The sequence below is a fragment of the Cyrtonyx montezumae genome, unplaced genomic scaffold, assembly GCF_038088225.1.
Source record: "Cyrtonyx montezumae isolate F1298 unplaced genomic scaffold, pur_monq_1.0 scaffold_32, whole genome shotgun sequence".
Taxonomy (NCBI): Eukaryota; Metazoa; Chordata; class Aves; order Galliformes; family Odontophoridae; genus Cyrtonyx; species Cyrtonyx montezumae.
Window position 1 is genome coordinate 6,353,707 of NW_027072037.1, and position 20,934 is coordinate 6,374,640.

At 42.6% G+C, this 20,934-nt stretch overlaps 1 protein-coding gene across 3 annotated transcripts in view; it reads left to right on the top strand.

Moving 5' to 3' along the window:
* Positions 1–3,967, top strand: part of ACTR3B (actin related protein 3B) — a 43,285-nt gene extending 39,318 nt beyond the window's left edge. For 2 of the 3 annotated variants that reach the window (XM_065745007.1, XM_065745006.1), the window contains exons 10-12: positions 2,018–2,143; positions 2,562–2,645; positions 3,232–3,967. In XM_065745007.1, the coding sequence (XP_065601079.1) occupies positions 2,018–2,143; positions 2,562–2,645; positions 3,232–3,327 (306 nt within the window). In that variant the 3' untranslated portion in view covers positions 3,328–3,967. The remainder of the gene's footprint in view (positions 1–2,017; positions 2,144–2,561; positions 2,646–3,231) is intronic. The other variant, XM_065745008.1, reaches the window with a different exon arrangement.
* Positions 3,968–20,934: the final 16,967 nt, after the last annotated feature.

Genomic DNA, 20,934 nt, shown 5'->3' on the forward strand with positions numbered 1-20,934 from the left:
AGCTGTGAAATCTGTGCTCTGCACAGAGCTGTTAAACCAGCTGAAGTGTGTTTAAGCACAGTAAGATCATAAGTTTCGTTTAAAGCCACCAACTGGAAACAGGTACTTGAATCCTAACTCTCTTGAGGTCTTTTTCTGGGAGGCCAGAGAGTTCCTAGGCAGGCTGAAAACCCAAACGCTGTTAGTAAAGCTTTCTCCATCAGACATGTTTAGCCTTCCTTGCTGTCACTGTGTTTTTCATTCCAATGGTTACTGCAATCATTGTGTAATACTCAGTAATTTTAGGAAAGGTATTGGATGTTTGTTTATTGTAATCCCATTTTTTGCCACCTTCACTGTGTTCTTTCTGAAGGATGGTATGTTGTTCAGAGGGTGTGGATTCTGCTTTGGTTGTGAGTGAGACCTGTCTTCTGATCTCCTTATGGTAAACTGACCTGCTGAGTTGTGGTGGCTTGTTAAAGCCCATAGGTTATGAGCAATTCTCTGCTGAAGATATAGCACAGGTTTGGCCCAGCACTGACAGGAACTATGGGGAACAGGGGAACTATTACTGTGTAGAATCGTTATGATGGCAGTTGGTGATGCCTGCCTGTATCCCACACACTGTTTAGCCTGACTTTTCCAGATGTGTTGATGAGGTGATGCACCTTTTCAACCAGTGTACCCCAGTGCTTCTATTCTTTTTGACCTGCATTGTACTCAATCTTCATTTAGCATGAGGAATTACTCGAATAGTCAAAATCTCAGGAAGGAGTCACCTTCTAGCTTTTATCTCTGGAATGACAGAGATCCTCCTAGTGTTACCAATAATACTGCAGTTGCATAATGTGGTGTAAGATTTATTCATATGAGTATTCTCAAGTGTATTCTGAAACCTCCTTTAGTGGTATCATTGTCTACTTCGTGATGTATGCTCAAAGTTTAATTTGTTTTGAATAGAATTATTACATTCACTCTCTTTGCCAACTTTATTATCTCCAGGTAATATTTCCCAATGACAATTTTTTAATTGCTATTTCATCACTCAAATTGGGTGTCCTTTTTTCTTTTTTTCCTCCCTGGAGGAGGGAGTCTCACATAGTGTGAAGCCACTTTGAGGCAGGGGAAGATATGTTCTTGTATGTGGGGGAAGCTCTTGTATATGAAGGGGAGAATTTAATTTTAGGACCAACTGTGGTTTCTGGCTTCTGCTTTATGTATATAATTACTTTCCTCATTATTTTTCATAAATAAACAGCTTTCTTCTCATTTAGCAAGGGTGATTTTGTATGCAGCTTGTACTCTGTTGCTTAAAATCCTGAAAGTGTGAATACTCATGCATGTCTTCAGTTCTTCAGCCCTGTTTGCATGTTTCCTGGCTGTGAGCAGTGGTTCAGGGATTCTTTCATTACATGCACAGTCTGCAGTATCAAAAGCTATTATGAACAGATAACCTTTTGCCTGGTGTGTACTGAACTCTTGATCTCAATAAAGCTCCTTGCCAATGTGACTCAGGTATACAAGTAGTTTTAGTAAGCACTAATTGGCATTTTGACAATTAGACAAGCAAGTAGAGAAAAGTGAAAACATTACACTTTTCTCAGGACTATTGTCATTTTGGATACATCTTTGAATCACTGGATTTGCTGGTTACTGTTTTTAGGAGTCTAACTCTTTTTAAAAATGAGTTTCCAGATAACTTTCCAGCCTGTGGAATGGCACTAACAGCACCATGACCAGGCTAGAGCCTTACTTAGCATCAGTGCTAAAACTGCATGTTATCAATGTCTCTCAGGCATTCTGACAGTGTCATTCTTATGCTCCAGTGCATGTATAGATACTAGTTTGCTATTTTAATGTAATCCTTATCTTTTGTGGTAATATATTCTACATACAACTATTATTTAAAGAGAAGGAGTGAATGTAAGGAGCTGAGGACCTACTGTGGAAACTGAGCAAGCTAGTCAACTTCCTAGTTCCATTTGGGAAACTCACTTTGAAGATGGATGTAAAGAAAGTATCTTTATTTTCTCCACAGAATGTAGTGCTCTCAGGAGGATCCACGATGTTCAGGGACTTTGGACGACGACTGCAAAGGGATCTGAAGAGAGTAGTGGATGCAAGATTGAGACTTAGTGAGGAGCTCAGTGGTGGTCGGATAAAAGTAAGTAAGAATTTCAAGTAGGTTGATTATGAAAACAGTAGAAAAAGAAAGTTCAGAGTTTTCACCTCACTAGTGAAAAGACAGTGCTGTGAAATGAATAGAGTGTATGTATATATTATTAAATCTCTTGGTAGCTTTGCAGCATATGACATATCTTTACAGGAACCTTGAAGTTACTGTAAGCAATCTGTAAGGACATTTTTCATGTCTCTTACTAGAAGAGAAGTGATCTCAGCAGTAGGCTAAAGGAATTTAACTGTTGTGTCCTTCAGTGTACTAGTCAAGAAGAGTTACATGATATGGTCCCCTAGGAAATATGACACTGAATAATTGTGATATAATGATATGAACGGAGGGGTGAAGATTTCTGGATATTTTGAGTTGATAAGGAAATGTAAACTAATGATGTTTTTCTTAGCCCAAGCCAGTTGAAGTTCAAGTGATAACACATCACATGCAGCGTTATGCGGTTTGGTTTGGTGGTTCCATGCTGGCTTCAACAGTAAGTATTCATGAAAACTATCTGAATCTTTCTTTTTGTGTTGTCTGCTGGCTATATTCGTTCTGAGTAGCACTTTTAAACCTTTTGTTTAAAAAAAAAAACCCTGAACTTTGTTGCATTCTGGAATCCTATCTTGGCAAAGTTTGTACAGAGCAAGTGGGAGCTGTGCTTGAGTAAGCATATCATGTTGTGTTGTAACTCTGGAGTAGTATGTATATATGTATATGCTAGATGGAATATAGTCCCTTTAATCTTGAAGTTAGCACTTGGGGTTAGTCAGGACTTCAGGAGTATAGGATCTAAACAAACATTCTTTGACATGAGTGAGAATCAAGCGGAGGAAAACAGGAACAATTCATGTCTTCAAAGGGGGATTTCTTAGTGCTGTTTTTAAAAATGAACTCTGTTGTCCATGCAGACTTTCACTGTTTTCATACCTTAAAAAAACGTAGTTTTATTCTGTTGCAAAGATATAATACCTTACCATGGAGCTGCAATCTTAAAAACAGTTAAAGCATTATTTTGTCTGTTTTTCTGCTTTGTGTGTTCTTATGGCTTTGAGATGATTTGCTTTATGTTTTCATAGCCGGAGTTCTTCCAAGTATGTCACACGAAGAAAGACTATGAAGAGTACGGCCCTAGCATTTGTCGTCATAATCCTGTGTTTGGAGTCATGTCATAATGCTTGTCTAATGGAAACAAGATCTGTGATTTCTTACTCGTGAAGAAGCTCATGTCAGGCAGAGGAAGGCAGCAGGTACTGTAAATACTGAAACAAGATGTGGCTATCTCCTGGAAGCATGTGGATCACTGCCGTGCACTACAGCACAGCTCACAGCCCCAAGTCATTTCAGTGAAAGCCATTTCTCTGCAGACTATTTTGAAGCCTATCCTTCTTTCTTCCTAAATGTGAGGTAATTGACAGTAGGTGATTCTCTGTTTAGGAGGTTGTGCAAATACTACTGAAAATGAATCTAGAAAAATGAAGCGGTGTTTTACTGCTCGTGGAAAAGATTTAAACCTTTCCCACTTTTGTCCTAATTCTGCAATCAGATCTTTAGCAATGGAGCACTAAGTACCACATTGCCTTCAGGAGGGTTGAAATGGTTGCAGGTACATGCTCAAACAGATTAGATTGCAGGATTAGGGCTATACTTTGTAAATGTAGTTTTTTTCATATCATTTTGTATTTTATGATATCAGTAGGGTGAGTTGATGACTAGTTCTGAGCACGAACAGCTGTCAATGGCATGGAGTGATGTTACACATCTGCAGGTGTGAGGCATGTATTGGAGTTGTGCTGGTATGTTTTATTTTGGGGGGAGAGAAAAAAAAGCCATGTATGCTAGCAACTGATTTATTCTTGCTTGAATGATACAAATCAAGTGATTTACAGTACTGTATGAAGTTTATTATAGCCACTGTTACTTTGTTTGGAATTTTCTGAAACTGTTTTATAGAAGATGTTTTGTTTTGATGTTGCTGAGTGGTGGATGACACGTGGGCCTTGCACCAGTGAAATAAATGCTGTTAACATCTTTATAAAGGTCTGTGGTAGTTTTGATTTGCATACTCCCAAGGTTAGCTTTCCATTCATAGGTCACTGTGTGTAGAGTCATAGTAAAACTCAAACTGAAAAGGACCTCTGGGAATCTCTGGTCCAGGCTTTTGCTCTGTACAAGGGTCACCTTAAAGTTAGCTCTAGTTGTTCAAGGTCAGTGAAGTTTCAAGGATCTGTAAATGGATCCTCAGCATCTCTGAGCAACCTTTTTCAGGATTTAAGCACATTGCATGGGTACATGTTCTTGTGTTAGAAGCAGCGTTGTGTGCCCATGATTTTAGTCATTAATAGGGTAGGAAATCCTTCTTTTTCTTTCCACGCTGATATTTATTTGTTCTCTGGCAACAGAGGTTTTGCAAGTTTGCTCTTGAAACATTTTGCGTGGCCCAATAAGGATTTTGCAATACGCATCAATTTGTTTTTAACTGACATGGCAGGAATTTGACCAACCAATAAATTAGATATCAAAGGGGGGACTCTGTGACTCTATTTCAGAATGTGTTAGAAGTTCAGCTCAGAGTAGGCATGTTGAAGCTTGCTTCGCTCAAGCCTTTCACTAAGAACAAAATGGAAAATCCAATATAATGTGTACTGTTTCAACTTGCCCAATGCGACATCGCCTTGTCTACATTTCAGTATTTTTGTTAAGTCCTGCTGCAGATTATTATGAGGTACAGACTTTAAATGTGTTCAGGTCTGTTGAGAATAAATCACTAGGAAAGCATTTAAAATGCTGGACAAGTATTCCTATGCAGCTCTGAATTGAATGAGTTTTTATTTTTTATGGGTTTTTTTTCCTGCCACCTTTAAGTCATTTGCTTAAGCAAAAGCTTGAGGAAAAAGGGAAACGTGGGAATAAGCCAGAGGAGTTCTGCTGTCTTATCCTATCAGAAACTGAGAAGCTGTTAATGCAGGGAGAAAAGGTGATACTGAGAATAATATGCTTCAAAATTACCCTTCGAAATGAAATCAGGAGCCATTAGCACCAAGCACTCAGTGAGTCAAGGAAGATTTCAAAATAGAAGTTTGTCACTGCACTGCTGATGTTTTAGGCTCCTGGTGTATGCAGCAGAATCCAGAGCAATGAGTGTGATGTGGCAGCGGACAGGTTTCAGAGGAAGACTTACACATTCAGACTTGCACGTGCACTACATACAGTGGTGTTTGGTGCTGCAAAATAAGGCAGACTGGGAATATGGATTGGTTACCAGCTACCAGTTTTAGTCAGGTGCTGAGGGATTCCATAGTGTTAGCTGTATTTTTCTTCAGCAGCTCCAATGAATGATGTGAGCATCCATGGTTTTTTGCAAGGAAAGAAGTTTCAAACAGCATGTCTCAATGTGAATGAGGAATAGACCCACACCTGTAGGCAGTGATCACGGAAAGATTCTGCTCACAAGGAATGTAGGGGGTGATCACAGAAGAATTCCACCCTCAAGGGGTTGCCAATAGTAACCAGATAAGGGAGTAGTGCTAATTGTGACCAAATAAGGTAATAATGCCTGTAGCACCTAGATAAGGAGGTAATTACGCAAGCGCCTGAGGGGCGTAGACGAAACTATGGTAAACTATAAAAGTTGTTGTTACGAACAAATAAACGCCATTTTACCACCCACCACATTGGTGTGCACCGAGGTAAATGGACAGACCGATGAGTCCCTAACGATCACGAACACCTGAATGAAGCCGACGGCGGGTCCGAAAGGCTTCATCTGGTGACCCCGACGTGATTCGTTAGGGAATAGTGGTCAGCCACTGGCAGCGTGGCAATCCTGCTCTCATCCGTCTCCCTTGGGGAAGGAGGCGATGACCCTGGAAGAGGGGGCTGCGGCTTAGGAGAGTGGAAGCTGGGTGCGTCGGAGGTGCTCTGACTGCAGCAGAGTGTTTGACCACCGGCGACCCAGAACTTGGTGAAAGCCAAGTTGGCACTATCGGAAGGGGAGCCCGATAGTGGTGATCCGCGGGACCGAGGACGTCCGGCGATGATGGAAGCTGTCATAAAGGTGATTTCGTCCGCGTGTAAGACTTATTGTGGGAAGACGTCTCCTTCTAAGAAGGAGATCGCGGCATTATTACTGTTTTTACAGAAAGAGGGGTTGCTAGCGTCTCTCTCAGATTTATATTCCCCGGGTTCGTGGGATAACACTACAGCAGCGCTCTCCCAGAGAGCGATGGTGCTGGGGAAGTCGGGGGAGTTAAGGACTTGGGGATTAATCTTGAGAGCGCTTAAAGCAGCCCGGGAGGAACGGGATACATCTGAACAGGCGAAATTTTGGTTGGACTTGGGGGGCGGCGCGGCTTCTCCCAATTGCTCTACAGGAGGAAAATCCACTCAGATCTCGGAGGAGAAGAATGAATCGACTGTGCAGCACGAACAAAAAACGACCGTTGCTGTTGCAGATTGCGATTGCGCCGCTTCTGTCCCTTCCGCCCCTCCCCCGTATGTGGGGAGCGGCTTGTATCCTTCTTTGGAGGGGTTGGGAGGGGCGGAGAAGGAGGGTGTGGCTATGTTATCAGCGGGGCGGGATGGTGCGCCCCGATGGGCTGGACAAAGGGCGGAGTCAGGGTGCTCTGGCTCAGCCCCTGGGCTGGCCTTAACTGATTGGGCAAGGATTAGGGAGGAACTTACAACAGAGAGCTCATCCGTAGTGGCAATGCCTGTGGTGGTTAAACCTGAGGGATCGGCTTGGACTCCTCTGGAGCCGAAGTCGATAACGCGGTTGGCTGACACAGTTAGGACCAAAGGTTTGCGGTCTCCAATTGCCATGGCAGAGGTGGAAGCTCTTATGTCCTCCCCATTGTTGCCACACGACGTCACAAATCTTATGAGGATTATATTAGATCCTGCCCAATATACCCTATGGATGGATGCTTGGGACACTCAGCTGCAGGTGGTGGTAGCAGCGGCGACTCGAGATCCCAGGCACCCTGCTAATGGCCAGGGACGAGGGGAGCGAACCAACTTAGACCGCTTAAAGGGCAGAGCGGATGGCATGATAGGGAACCCAGAGGGCCAGGCAGCACTTTTGAGACCGGGGGAGTTGGTTGCTGTCACGGCATCGGCCCTCCAAGCACTCAGGGAGGTCGCTCGTTTGGCAGAGCCTACGGCCCCTTGGGCAAGTATTACACAGGGCCCATCCGAATCCTTTGTGGATTTTGCCAATCGCCTCATAAAAGCGGTTGAAGGGTCGGATCTCCCATCAGACGCATGGGCTCCTGTGATTATTGATTGCTTTAGGCAGAAAACACACTCAGACATTCAACAGCTTATAAGAGCAGCGCCTTCCACACTAACGACACCTGGAGAGATAATCAAATATGTTTTAGACAGACGGAAGATTACCCCACTCACAGACCAGGGAACAGCTCAAGCCTTGAAGGAGATCGAGAGACTGGCTTGCTGGTCCGTTAAGCAGGCCAATTTAACAACTTCACTCCTCAGCGATTTATTAACGGACGTCGCAAGCGTTAGGCATGCGGTCCTGCAGAACCGAGCAGCTATTGATTTCCTGCTTTTGGCTCATGGTCATGGCTGTGAGGATATCGCAGGAATGTGCTGTTTTAATCTTAGTGACCACAGTGAATCCATACATAAGAAGTTGCAGCTTATGAAGGAACACGTCAACAAAATCGGCGTGGAAGAGGACCCAATTGGAGATTGGCTGCGTGGACTGTTCGGAGACATTGGGGGATGGACTGTGCATTTACTGAAGGGTCTGCTTTTGGGACTTATAATTATGTTGCTTCTGCTAGTATGTTTGCCTTGCTTCTTGCAAATTCTGTTAGGTTGCGCGCAACGGATGATTGATCGTACAATCAATTATCACATAGAGTATAGAAAGATGCAGAATAGCTTGTAAAGGAACGCGTAATAGGGTTGTAGAGACTAGGCTATTTAGCGTATCGGGATGTAACGGGTTAAGGCTTGCCGGAGAGGACAATAGCATGTATAGGCGTAAAGCGGGGATTTCGGGATGTACGCGAGTAGAGTCCTCTCTGATTACAGTAGGGAAATTAATGCATCGGGAGGGGGAAATGTAGGCAGTGATCACGGAAAGATTCTGCTCACAAGGAATGTAGGGGGTGATCACAGAAGAATTCCACCCTCAAGGGGTTGCCAATAGTAACCAGATAAGGGAGTAGTGCTAATTGTGACCAAATAAGGTAATAATGCCTGTAGCACCTAGATAAGGAGGTAATTACGCAAGCGCCTGAGGGGCGTAGACGAAACTATGGTAAACTATAAAAGTTGTTGTTACGAACAAATAAACGCCATTTTACCACCCACCACATTGGTGTGCACCGAGGTAAATGGACAGACCGATGAGTCCCTAACGATCACGAACACCTGAATGAAGCCGACGGCGGGTCCGAAAGGCTTCACACACCCACCCATCCCATACCAGGATGGTTGAGTGTTCTGAAGCTGAGTTTCCCCGCTCTTGAACTTTTTGGAAGGGTGGCCTACCTATCATGTGAAAGGCCACGTGATGTTAAGACCACCATTAGGCAGAAAAAAAGTCTAGATGAGATCTCAGAGGAGAAATGAAAATGAGTTGTTAGCCCCTTTTTGTTGAATTTTTAGTTGACAAGTCAGCTTGCTTTTTCAGTTTACCTTTTATGGATTCCTTGCCAACAGTTAATGAGAAGCCATGCTATTCTCTGATAAGTGCGTTGAAAAGTGCTTCCTTAACATGTTGCTCAGAGTACTCACATGAGAAGGAGCATTGGGTGTGAATGCTTTTGTACAGGAAGGAATTGAATGTGAGACCAAGCCAGAAGGGGCAGGTATCTATTTTGCCTCCAGTCACATGCACCAGCACTTGCTCTAGTACTTTTACAAAGCTTGATTTCTTAAGATGTGCTCTCTTAATACCTAAAGCTTTAGGGCAAATTTTTGGAGCTTGATGAGGCCAGCGGATCTGTTCCTGATCCTGATAAGACAAGTCTGTCTGTATTAGCAGGAATAGAAAATAGTGTGTATGGATGGAAAAATGCCTGTTTTTCTCCACGTGGAAGTGGTGAGGTAGTGTTGATATGGCAGTCTTCAGCAATAGTTGTGGATTTAACAGTGTGAAAGCACGTACAGCTCTTCAGAGTAAAACAAGTTGACATTAGAAGTAGCTCAACCAGGTGTTATATTTGGCTGCCTATTTGATTTTATCTGCCACTGCTCTCTGCATGCTCAGAGCTGCTCATCCAGTTTGAATCTGAAACATGAAGAATTGTTTATCTGTGAGCTGCCATGTGGCCTAAGTTGGGGTTTCAGAAGTGTCTGAACTGCTGTGAAGGCATGCTGCTGTTGAACGGTTTGTGGTCCTGCTTGGCCTCTGGAGCAAGCTCTGATGATCACAGGACACTTCTGTGAGATGATGTGACGCGCACGGAGTCTGAAAGCAGGTATGCTGAAGTGCAGCAGGAAGTTTGGTCTGTGTAGTTGTAACTGGGACTTCTGACATGAAGGTGTACAATACCATGCACCTGTTAGGAATGGGGTTCACCTATCCCCATCACCAATTACCAAATGATGTGTAGTTTAGCCTCGATTTAGCCTTGACTTGAGTCAGCACCATAGAAGTGGAAGGTGGAGTGTTTAAAAGCACTTAAGGCTCTCGTGAACTTGAAGAGTGTTGTGCTTATTTTCACTGTGGTGCTTTCGATTAACTACAATTAGTGACGTCTTGACACAAACTGGAGTACCGATCTCTCTGTAAATAATTCATTCTTCATGATAAGTTGATTCTCTCTCATCTGGAAAAATTACTGTTGTGCCAAATAAGCATTAGAGATGGAAGAAGTGAAAAGCTGACTTAAAACCACCAGGGATACTGAGCAGAGATATGCAACCTTCTGCTTCATGGCATAATGTTGAAGATGTACTGTGTAGTGGCTATGAGATAGCTAGTGAATGAAAGCTTAGGTAAAACTAAGGTAATGAAATAGCCAGATACCTCGTTTTCATATGCTGGACTTTAGTGAGAGCGTTTCTTCCACTATGAGGGAAAGCAGCAACTGGATGTCCATAGTTTTTAACATTTCAAGTTTATTTTCTACTCCTCGCAACAAACTGAATGTACATGGTAGAGGATGATAAGGAACTGCCTGCATTCACAGCTTGCTTCTGTGCCTTTTGTGCTAGTTGCTTCAGCTGTGATGATCGTCCTGTTGGGATGACTGATCCTTCAAGTACTGTGATGTCCTGTTGCCAGTCTTCACTGTGGCATCTTTTGGGGGAACTTGCTTCATTTTTGTAAGCTTTTCTTCTTTTCTGATCTTTTCCTTAGGCAAATGACTTGCAGGTGTCTTACCTTAACGTTCTTGAAAAGAACAGCCTTCACAGTCCTGCTTGTAAGTTCACGTTAGTCTAAGTGCCCACCTGTTATTTGTTCCTTAGGCTTCATACCTGATTTATTTTTTTTTTTTGGTGAATGGTTTTAAAGCAGCTCCTGTAAGCTGCAGCTTGTTTGTGTGGGAGGTGAGGGTGTGTGATTGTAGCAGGTTTGATATGCCTTGAGGAACACTGCTTGTCTAACAGCTGCCATGCTGTGTTCTCCCAGCATTCAGCGCACAACTCCTGGGTGGCAGTGGCTTTCTCATGTACACCAGCACTTACCACATTGTTCAAGAAAGAACTGCGTCCACTCTGCCTCCATGTAGTGCAGTTTAGATGACATTTGTGTTCTCACAGCCCTCTCCTGCTAGGCAGATGAAAGGCTCTGGAGTCAGCCTAAGAATGTCTGCTGCCTTCAGACACTGGAAGCAGAGGTCAAGCTAAATTATGACACTTTGGATTATTTTTTAACTCTCTGTCTGGTGGAATTCAGGAAAGGAGGGAGAATTGTCACTTCTCTTGCTTCTCTACAGCTGTTTCCTTCTAAGTTCTTGTGAATCCAGCAGATGAATATAACTGGGTTATAGTATTAGTCATTGTTTCTCACCTTTGTCTTGTTTGAAGTTTGCTGCTGCTTTGTTTGTAGTCTCAGGAGCCTGTCCTTCCCATCAGCCATTCTAAAATGAAAGATCTTACTTTTCTCAACTGCATCGTAATAATGTGGAGGAATTTTCCCCTTATTTTATCTTGCTCTGTAGCTGGGACAAGGAAGTGACAGTGCTGCCTGTAGTGAGTGATATTTGACCCTTTGACTGCAAGGGAAACAAAACAAGCTGGTGTAGGTTGGAAAACACAGAAAGCGATGGGCATTTAGGAGGATGATGTCAAACTTTTCCTTTCTGGTCCTGTGCACTGTATATGCCCTTAGGCATAAATAAATAGTTTAAAGCAAATCTCTCTCCTTCCTTGGCTTTTATTTTCTGTGACACAGATAAAACATAGGCAATGTAAATGTGGAGAATTAAGAGACGATGAGATGAATGCTCCTCATTTGCAACTGGGTGTATGGTCTGTTGTGGCTTCATTGCACTTTGGACTGGGTCAGCATTTACTACAGAGTAAGTCCTTATAATATCTTTCCAAAGTACATCTGGAAATGTTTCTACTCTTTGCTTGTTGGTGGATTGACGTAAGTGGCAATTTGTGACAGATTTCTTTCAGTGCTTTCAATTTATGCATCCAGCAGGGTACTTTAGAAAACCAACTGTTGTTGCAACAAATACACAACGTGAGAGCAGAAGCTGTGATATTTCTAGGCTGTGTGTTCTGTTGCTTATTAATTGTGCATCTTGTTTTAATAGCCTGCATCACTCTGTATGCTACTGCTATTACTGTGGCTTGCTAGTGGGATGTTTTAGTACGTTTGTTCATCTAGTCATATTGTATGTCTATTATGCATTAAATGATATTGGCTATTAAAGGATTACAGCCAGGATATAATTATGACCCTGTAGAATAAAGTTTCCAAATTACTCTGCCACAGTCTATAATTATACTGTATGTGCCCCGATGCCAAAGATTATTAGGAGGATTACGAGCTACTTTTCCATAACATCCATTTCTTGAGTATACAGTTTACAATTTGCTGGCTTTAAGGAGTTAGTGACCTTTCATAGGAAATGTTATTACAGGATACAATCAAAATGTAAGGTTTCTGTGTTATAACATGCTTGTTTCTGTTCCTCATCTGGACTTTATTATGCAGTGACTGGTCAAAATGGCTCATATCTGAATTATACAGCTCTTAAATTTGAGTATCCAAGAAGTTGAAACCAATAAAACACCCTTGAAGACGTCAAGAGGCATCTCAGCAAGGTGTTCTAGACCCTCTGTTTCTGTGGAATGGGGATGGGAGCCTGCGTGATGACACCAGCAGTAGGATTTAAACAACTTACTTCTGTATATCTGAAAATGGTTTTACCTGAAGACGATTACCTTTGCAGTCAACACTTTTCTAAAGAACTGCAGATAATTAGTTATAGTGAACTTGAAATGGGTAAGAGTAATACTAAGGATCATCTCTGTAATAGCAGAACAGCACCGAGCTGTTGATTGAAACCCCAAATGGATATCTTAGGCTTTTTTTTTTTGCCAAATTATAAGTAAACTAAATGCCATTTGATTTTCTGTGAACTTGGATGACTCTCTTAAAAAGCAATATAAAACCGTGTATTAACTTTGAAATGTAGCAACATGCATCCCATGTCTGTTCTGAGTGGTTATAGAAGGGCTCGTAAATTAAATGTGCTCAAAACCATTCTCTGGCGTAGAGCCCTACTTACATGGTACAGCCTGTTCTTATTGAGCTCTCCAGACTTCTTGATGCAAACTGCCTTTTGGGATGGCCTCTGGATTCCTGAGCTGTGCTCTGAGAGCAGTTGGCTCAGTGATGATGGCTGTGGCCAACGTGGTGCTGTAGGTCATGCTTATGATTTAACCATGTAGTTGACGGTACTCCGATGCCTGGGAATGTTCCTTGGCACCATTTAGGTTACCAGCATAAGTAAAACCTGTGTATTTTCAGTATCAGAGTGATGCAAAATATTTTAAATAATGGGCTATTTTATTTTCTTAAGGCTCCAGATGTTCGTTGTGCTATTGTCTTCTGTGAATCTGTAAGGAGAATACTTCTACTGTAATTGTTTCCACTGTGGAAGAAACCTTAACTACTATAGGCTGACAGATAACAGTGATGAACTCTCCAATTTGTTTTGAAAAAATGTCTATTTCAAAACCACTGTTACAGTTCTTAAGATCAGTAATATTTAAATGTGTAAGTTGTATACATGTAAGCACATAACTCAGCTTATACTCTTAACTTTCCACACTGCAGAGTCGTAGGTTCTGTAGCTTTTTGTCAATAATGCTTTATTTTCTTAATGTTTTCATGTCATCGTTTTCATGAGTTACCATCCTGTACATCCATAAAGGCTCTATGATTACAGAGATGTATCTAGCATCTACTTTGTCTGAGAATCTTTCCTCCTGATAGCAACACTCAAGAAGAAAAACGAAACCAGCTTGACTTCTTCAATTCTATGGATGACTTGATGGAATTATATATTGAACGATTTGTTCTGGACTATTGCCACAAATCAGACCTAGCTGCTTGAAATAACCTGCTATGTGCCTTGCATGAGCATTAAGGCTCACAAGACTTTTTCCTTGAGTAGAAGTTGATTTGAAATTGTAGTCAAAATTCTGTTTTCATGTCTGTGTGGTGCATGCCTTGGGTATTACACAGGTTTGGGGGTTGGACTTGATGATCTCTGGATGTCCCTTCCAACCCCTACAATTCTGTGATTCAGTGATTTCCCTCAGTTCTCTTCTGTCTTGGATCTAAGAATCTTGTGTGGATGTTTCAGTGGAATGATCAAATTAACAAAGATTAGCTGTGACAAAATAGCAGTTTTCAACAGAGGGGAAAAGACGTTTTTTGGGCAGCTCTGCTAGAAATAATCTCCTTTGTTAGTAATTTCTTTGGTAGAAGGAATGCAATCATCAGTATTTGGCAAGATGCAGTCCTTTCAACCAATGTGTTCCCAAATGCATCAAAACTGATGAAATTTAAAGTTGCCATGATGGTTTGCATAGCAGCAGAGTAACACTGCGTGGATTTGCCAATACCAGAGAAAGAAAAGTTTCGTGATGGCGTGATTTTCTTCAAAACCAAAGGAAAAAGCAAATCTTTCACAGAATGATAATTTCAATCTTCAGTGCTGTGAGTTACAGACTGGCCATGAGTACTCCAAGGCCTTAGTAACAAAAGGGAGCCCTGAAATTAACTCCCCTTTCCTCTTCTGGGAGTAAGTATAATTGGATAAGAGATCAAATATTGTCATTAGTCAGTCTACATTGTCATTAATATCCAACAAAATAGTTATTAAGTAAATTGCAGCAAAGCAAGCTCAGTTCTTTCCCAAAGGAGGGTCATGTTTCTTCCAGTCATGATTTGTACCTGTAGAGTAAATAACTCCTAATGACGATACTCCACCAGGGAATAGTATAGAAGATGGTATATTTTAAGTAGTTCTATACAAACAGTTATACAGGTAATACAAAAGAGAAGATGGCTCACCTTTAAGATGACAAGGCTCGCAGAGGACTCCACATGGGAGGGATCTCCAAGAAGAGATCCTTCCCTGGTGGTGGTCAGCCCTTAAATGGGGTTTGAGAGAGGAGGAACTAGGCTCCACCCCTTCCACCCACACAGGTATATCACCTTCACCTGTGCCCCCATGGCTGACTTGGTGCTCACCTCAGGTGACCAATCAGTGGTTCAGGCCGTGATTCAGCAGTTCCCATACACTCCACCCCTTCACGACATGAACCACTGATCAAGTAACCATAAGGTGAGTTCCCCTTGATACAGAGACCCAATACATCGCGACGCTTACATAATTGCCCGTCGCAACGCATGCTGATGTAATCTGATATGAGTGATGATCGGCGCATCCGTCGAACTCTTCTTTGGGCCAGTGCTCGGTGGTATCTACTGGAAGCATGTAATCATACAGTGCAGGTCCATCTTACGTGTCATCAGTCCCGGTTAGACCATCACCAGATGCTTCACATGGTCTTATAACAACTCTGGAACACTGCAGTATTGTTTTGATTCCTTCTGGTGATTCATAGACTTATGGGGAGTAATACAAGTGTTTTAGAGGTACCAAGAGGGGAAGATCCGCTTTCCAGGGCAAGATACAGGCCGTATTCCTGTCTTGGGTTAACACTTCAGCTTGTACAGGGGCACGCCCTGGTCGCCTGTACCAAACCCTTTGACCCGATGTCTGTGGCTGTACGACTATATCAGGCACCAAAGGGGGTGTCCTGATCTGCCACAGAGACATGATAGGGGTCCCCTTAGCAATGAAGACTGGAGTGTTAACCATTATTTCAGTAGGCCATGTACCTATAACCGGAGGAGCTACCGAACCCCCCACCTCCAATAATCTCCCCCAAGGTGCAAGTAGGCCGCACCATCGTGGTCCTACCTGCACCTTCCAGGGCCATTTTATTCTATTGGTACCTGGTTCTAGGTCCTCAGGGGCAGGGAGCAGAAGGTTGTTCTCATTGCCAATCTGAAGTTTCACTTCATTATCGGTGCCCGTAATTTGGATCCTAAGTGGGGAGGCCCATATTGTTTGTAACATTTTCAAGGCACTGGGTCTGCCATCTCTAGGTCTTTCATTCAGGTCCCGCAGGGTCTCATGGAGTCTCTTTGTCCACCCCTGCAGGGACTGAGAGTCTGTCTTCAGGGCAGCCTTGAGAATACCATTGTAACGTTCGATAAGGCCTGCCCCCGTTGGATTATATGGCAGGTGGAATCGCCACTCAATATTATTTTCTTCTGCCCAGCGTTGTATCACTGCACCCGTGAAATGACTTCCTTGGTCACTCTCGATGACTTGCGGTGTCTTCTACCAATATATTCCTTATTTGTCTTGTGGGGACATTTAGGCCAGGCTTTTTGGTTGTTAACGTACCCAGCTGTTGTTCCAGTTTCTCAATACGGTCTCGTAATAACTGATTTTCAGTCTCCAAATTAACATTTGCAACATCTAACTTGAGTATGGCCATTACTAATGGCCAGGCTACTGCAGAGGCAGCTAACCGCCGCTCCTTGGTAACAAGTATGTCTTTATCTAATCCTACAAAGTAGTCAGTCAAATAAGATGGAGAAGGAGCGGCAGTCCCTGGAACCCGCATGGGTCCCCATTTCTCAATAACGGATGCCAATCCATAGTAGGGTGACCCAATGAATCCTGGAATTAGACCAGGGATTGTCTGTTCTAGGGGGGTAACGTTCTCCCCCTTGGCCCATTTAAACATATTCCAAATAAACGACATTATGGATTTAGTTAGAGCTGCCTGGCTCGCCAAATGTAGAGTAAATAACTCCTAATGACGATACTCCACCAGGGAATAGTATAGAAGATGGTATATTTTAAGTAGTTCTATACAAACAGTTATACAGGTAATACAAAAGAGAAGATGGCTCACCTTTAAGATGACAAGGCTCGCAGAGGACTCCACATGGGAGGGATCTCCAAGAAGAGATCCTTCCCTGGTGGTGGTCAGCCCTTAAATGGGGTTTGAGAGAGGAGGAACTAGGCTCCACCCCTTCCACCCACACAGGTATATCACCTTCACCTGTGCCCCCATGGCTGACTTGGTGCTCACCTCAGGTGACCAATCAGTGGTTCAGGCCGTGATTCAGCAGTTCCCATACAGTACCACAGATGCTTTTATAGCAGGACTGCACAAATCTTATAAAAATTGTATCTGAGTAGAAGCAGCCACCCTTAAACATACTGCTCTTCCATCTTTGAGCAAAGTTGTCTCAGAAGCCCAATTAATTTTCTGCGTGGTACCTAATTTTCTTAAAATTCTTTAGTTATGTGTATCAGTAAAGCTATTTCTTCCTCCTAGGTATGTACAAAGAAACAAGCAACTCCTGAATAAACCTGTGTTGGGATACTGACTGTAGTGCTTGCTAATTCATGAGCCATTGTCTCTTCAGAAGAAGACAGCTACGCTCCAGAGAACACACTTTAATTGTTCAGATAGGCACATTAAACTTTTACACTTGAATAATAAGTCAGGTAGAAGTAGATCTGCCTCTTCGCAGCCTTCTGACTTCTGGGCTGTAGCTGCTGTTGGGTCTGTTTTCTGATTCTTTCCCCTTTTCTTTCCCCTTCTCCAAAAGGGGAACAAGAGCTTCTAAGAGTGAACTCTGTGTCTTCTTCCTCAGCTGGCCTGCTCTGGTGGGCATCTCTTATTGCCTGTGGTGTTGAAGAATGTGGCCAGTATTGACTGGGGCATAAATGACAATAACCAGCCCTGTGCTTTTTCTCATATCCTTCCATGATGTGATGCTGAAGATCTTGGTAAACAAACAACTGCGTTCTGGTCCTGATGGAGGAGTCCCTGCACAATCCTTTAGCTGCTGTTGTAGCATGATCAGAAGTAAAGAACTTGGAAGCCCCAAGAATTCTCGTCACCTTAACTGAGAGCAAATGCATCACTAGGGCCAGATTTGTTGGCCAACTGTCCACAAATCACTTCTGACCAGTATGATGCATAATGTGTGGTCACCTTAGCTTTATTTTTTTGCAGGAAATATGGGCAACCATGGCTCAGTCATGTGTTCTTTGTTGCTATAAAAGTGGACACAGTTTCTCCATTCCCTCCTCTCAGCTGCCGTGTGATATTTGATGTTATTCAGAGGTCGTCTATCATAAAAGCTATTCAGCTGAACAGTATCCAGCTGTTTGCACTGAAGATTACTGCCAAGAGTTCTGTTGTTTCAGCCCTGTTTGCTTCTCATTTGCTCTTACCTGTGTGATCTGTTTATGTTCTGTAGTGAACAACAGCAATTGCCATTGACATCAGAGTGCCGTAAGTCAGCTCTGAATTTTGAAGTACACCCTGAGTGCCTCATAACAACGTAATTCAAACAGGTAAGGTAGGGTAACCCTTCTAAGATAACTCTAAAAGAAGCAAAGGGCATGTTACCTATTTGTACCGTTATATCTGCTATTTTAAATCACATCATGGTTAATCATGTGTAATTGTGAAAGAGAACAATAGATTCCATATCACAGGGGTTAATGGGCTTTGCTTGCATGTGGGCTTTCTGTTTGCAAGTCAGGATTTGTGCAAGGCAACTAAATGTTTTTATGGCCCTTTCACAGATGAAGGAACCAAGAGGATGGGTACATGATTGGCATTCAGACAGTCTGTGTATGTGGTGAAAACAGCTGAAGTATCAGAGGTTTCCCTCCTAGCTCAGAATAGTTTCCCTGCTTCCAAACCAGACTATTGGTATTCCCTTGCTGTGGGCTGCTGTTGTATGAGCACATTGCTCTGAGGACAGGCTTCTAATTCAATTGTTTACAGATGGATGATTTGCTGGACTACCCACACAGTGTCATAATAAAACTGGTGTCCTGAGGGTGTGGGGTGTTACAGTAAGAATAACAGTGCTGAGCAAGTCATGGGGCTTTTGAGTTCATCAGAGGACAGATTTCTCTGTGAATGCACTGAGGAAGTGCAGCAACTCAGCCCATGTCCCTATTTCTAACTGACTGACAGGAGCAATGCCAACAGCTCAAATGTTGGTTATCGTGATCTGTGTTGTGATGCTATTCAGGACAATACCTGTTTCATCATCTGTCTGTCATATGGATTTTGTGTGTGCCGTAATGGCATTTTCTGAAAGCATGCCAACACTTTGAGACACTGGTAGCTTTAACAGACTGTTATTTCATGGGTGAACGTTTCTGAATAATAGTCATTTATTTGGCTATTTGTTAGCAGCTTTAGAGCAAAGTTTCTGGAACATAAGCATGCAGGGAGGGAATTGTCTCTTTCTTCCTCGATTGGGAAGGATCTTGACATTGGATGTATGTCCCAATTGGGTGAAGTTCTATCATATGCATCTTCTGTTGGAGATTTCTAGGTTTATCTTAGAGTTATATTTTGTCCTGTTGACTACCACAGTACCTCTGATAGTTCTTAGCAGAAACTTGAGTTTCTCTGCACGTTTATGACACGAGAAAAGATGTGGTGATTTATCCCATGGGATCTGTAAGGAAAGTACTTTTATTGCTCTGTAGTTTTCACTAGAGAGGTTGCTAAAATTTCACATGCTTTTAGAAAGCTGATATAGTTTTGTCTATTTGTTGGTATTGTTCTTAACTTGAATAACCATTTGAAAACGTTTGGTTTTCTCAATTCTGATGAAAAAATGTGCATGAAAAATTTCCCAATTACTGTCCACCAATACCAGCTTGAACTGTACCCATTAATCCATCCACTCCTGCTTTCTGGTCAGTTTTAAATCCTTCTTGCAATGTAAAGCTCCCATTATTACACTTGTAAATTAAAATAAATCCAAGCTTCTAACTAATTCAATGCATATTTTAACTGATATAAACCTTTTACTCTTCAGCTAACATTTGTGGAATCAGAAATAAATTGGACCATGGAGAAAATTTTTAGCTATTGGGGGCCAAATTCTCTCTTGATTTTGATCTTTGTGTAAGTAAAATACTACTGATTTACTGCTAACCTTTTTTCAAGGTCATTTATATTCAGTGCACTGTACAGCCTATTTGTGGTACAGCTCTCTCTGAGCAGGATTATGAATTCCTGTGTGCTGGAATGGTATCTTTTAGAAACATACCTCGGATACATTTAAAAGGCCTTATAGAATGGTGTAATGGCCAAGTATTCATTAGTAGGGGCACTTTTTAGAGGATTTTTTTCTTTGCATTTTTTCAGTTGTCTTCAGCATTCACCCCAGGGCTCCTTCCTGAAATTTAGCTGGGGCACACATTGGAAGCATTGAGGCAGCCCAAGATTTACCTTCTTGGTTTCATGTGTGAAAATGGATCAGCAGAGGAGAGCTTTCAGGCAATGGTGTTGATTGGGATTCTGCTGGATAGATGTTGACATTCTGATGTACCATTTCTGTAGTGCAAATATGAGTCTTCACAGGACACCTTCCTCTTGGTAATGATTCCACCTGGCAGTGTGCTGTCCTTGCTGTCCCATTGGAGATCAAGTACACAATATATTGTTCAGCAATGAATTAAGCTGGGACCAGGAAGGCTGCTTGTTCCTCATCTTCTATTTCTACCAGCTGCAGGAGAGCACAGTTTAGGGGAGGTGGTGAGGTTGGAGATCTTGCAGCTTATGTGGGATAGATTATGAGTTCTTCCCTCTGCTTCCTGTGAAGGACCATAGAAATTGCTTAGGTCAGAAGGGATCTTAAAGATCATCCAGTTCCTACCTCTTGCCATGGGCAGAGCTGCCAAACACCAGATCAGGGACCAGGGCTCTATCCAATCTGGCCTTGAGCACCGTCAGGGAAGGGGCATCCCCAGTCTCCCTGGGCAGCAGTGCCAGTGCCTCACCACCCTCTGAACAAATAATTTCTTCCCAACACCTGGGAGCTTTCTCTTCTCTAGGCTAGCTCAGCTACCTCTGCCTTTCTTTATAGGAGAGGTACTCCAGTACTTTGAGCATCTTCATGACCTCCTCTGGACCCACTCTAACTGCTCTTCATCCTTCCTGTATTGGGTGCCCAAGGCCTGGATGTGGTACTCCATATGGAGCCTTACAAGGACAGAACAGAGGGGGACAAATTAGCACGAACTGCTAAATGAAGCTGAGAGTAAAATTGATGACAGCCCGTCTGAACATTTTACAACAGCCATATTGTTTGCAAGACATTTTTGCTGTCTCCCACTTTCTCCTCTTCTCCTCTAACCAGAAGTATCCTGGTCTCCTAGGAGATGTTTATTACAGATTTAATTTCATAACAGAAA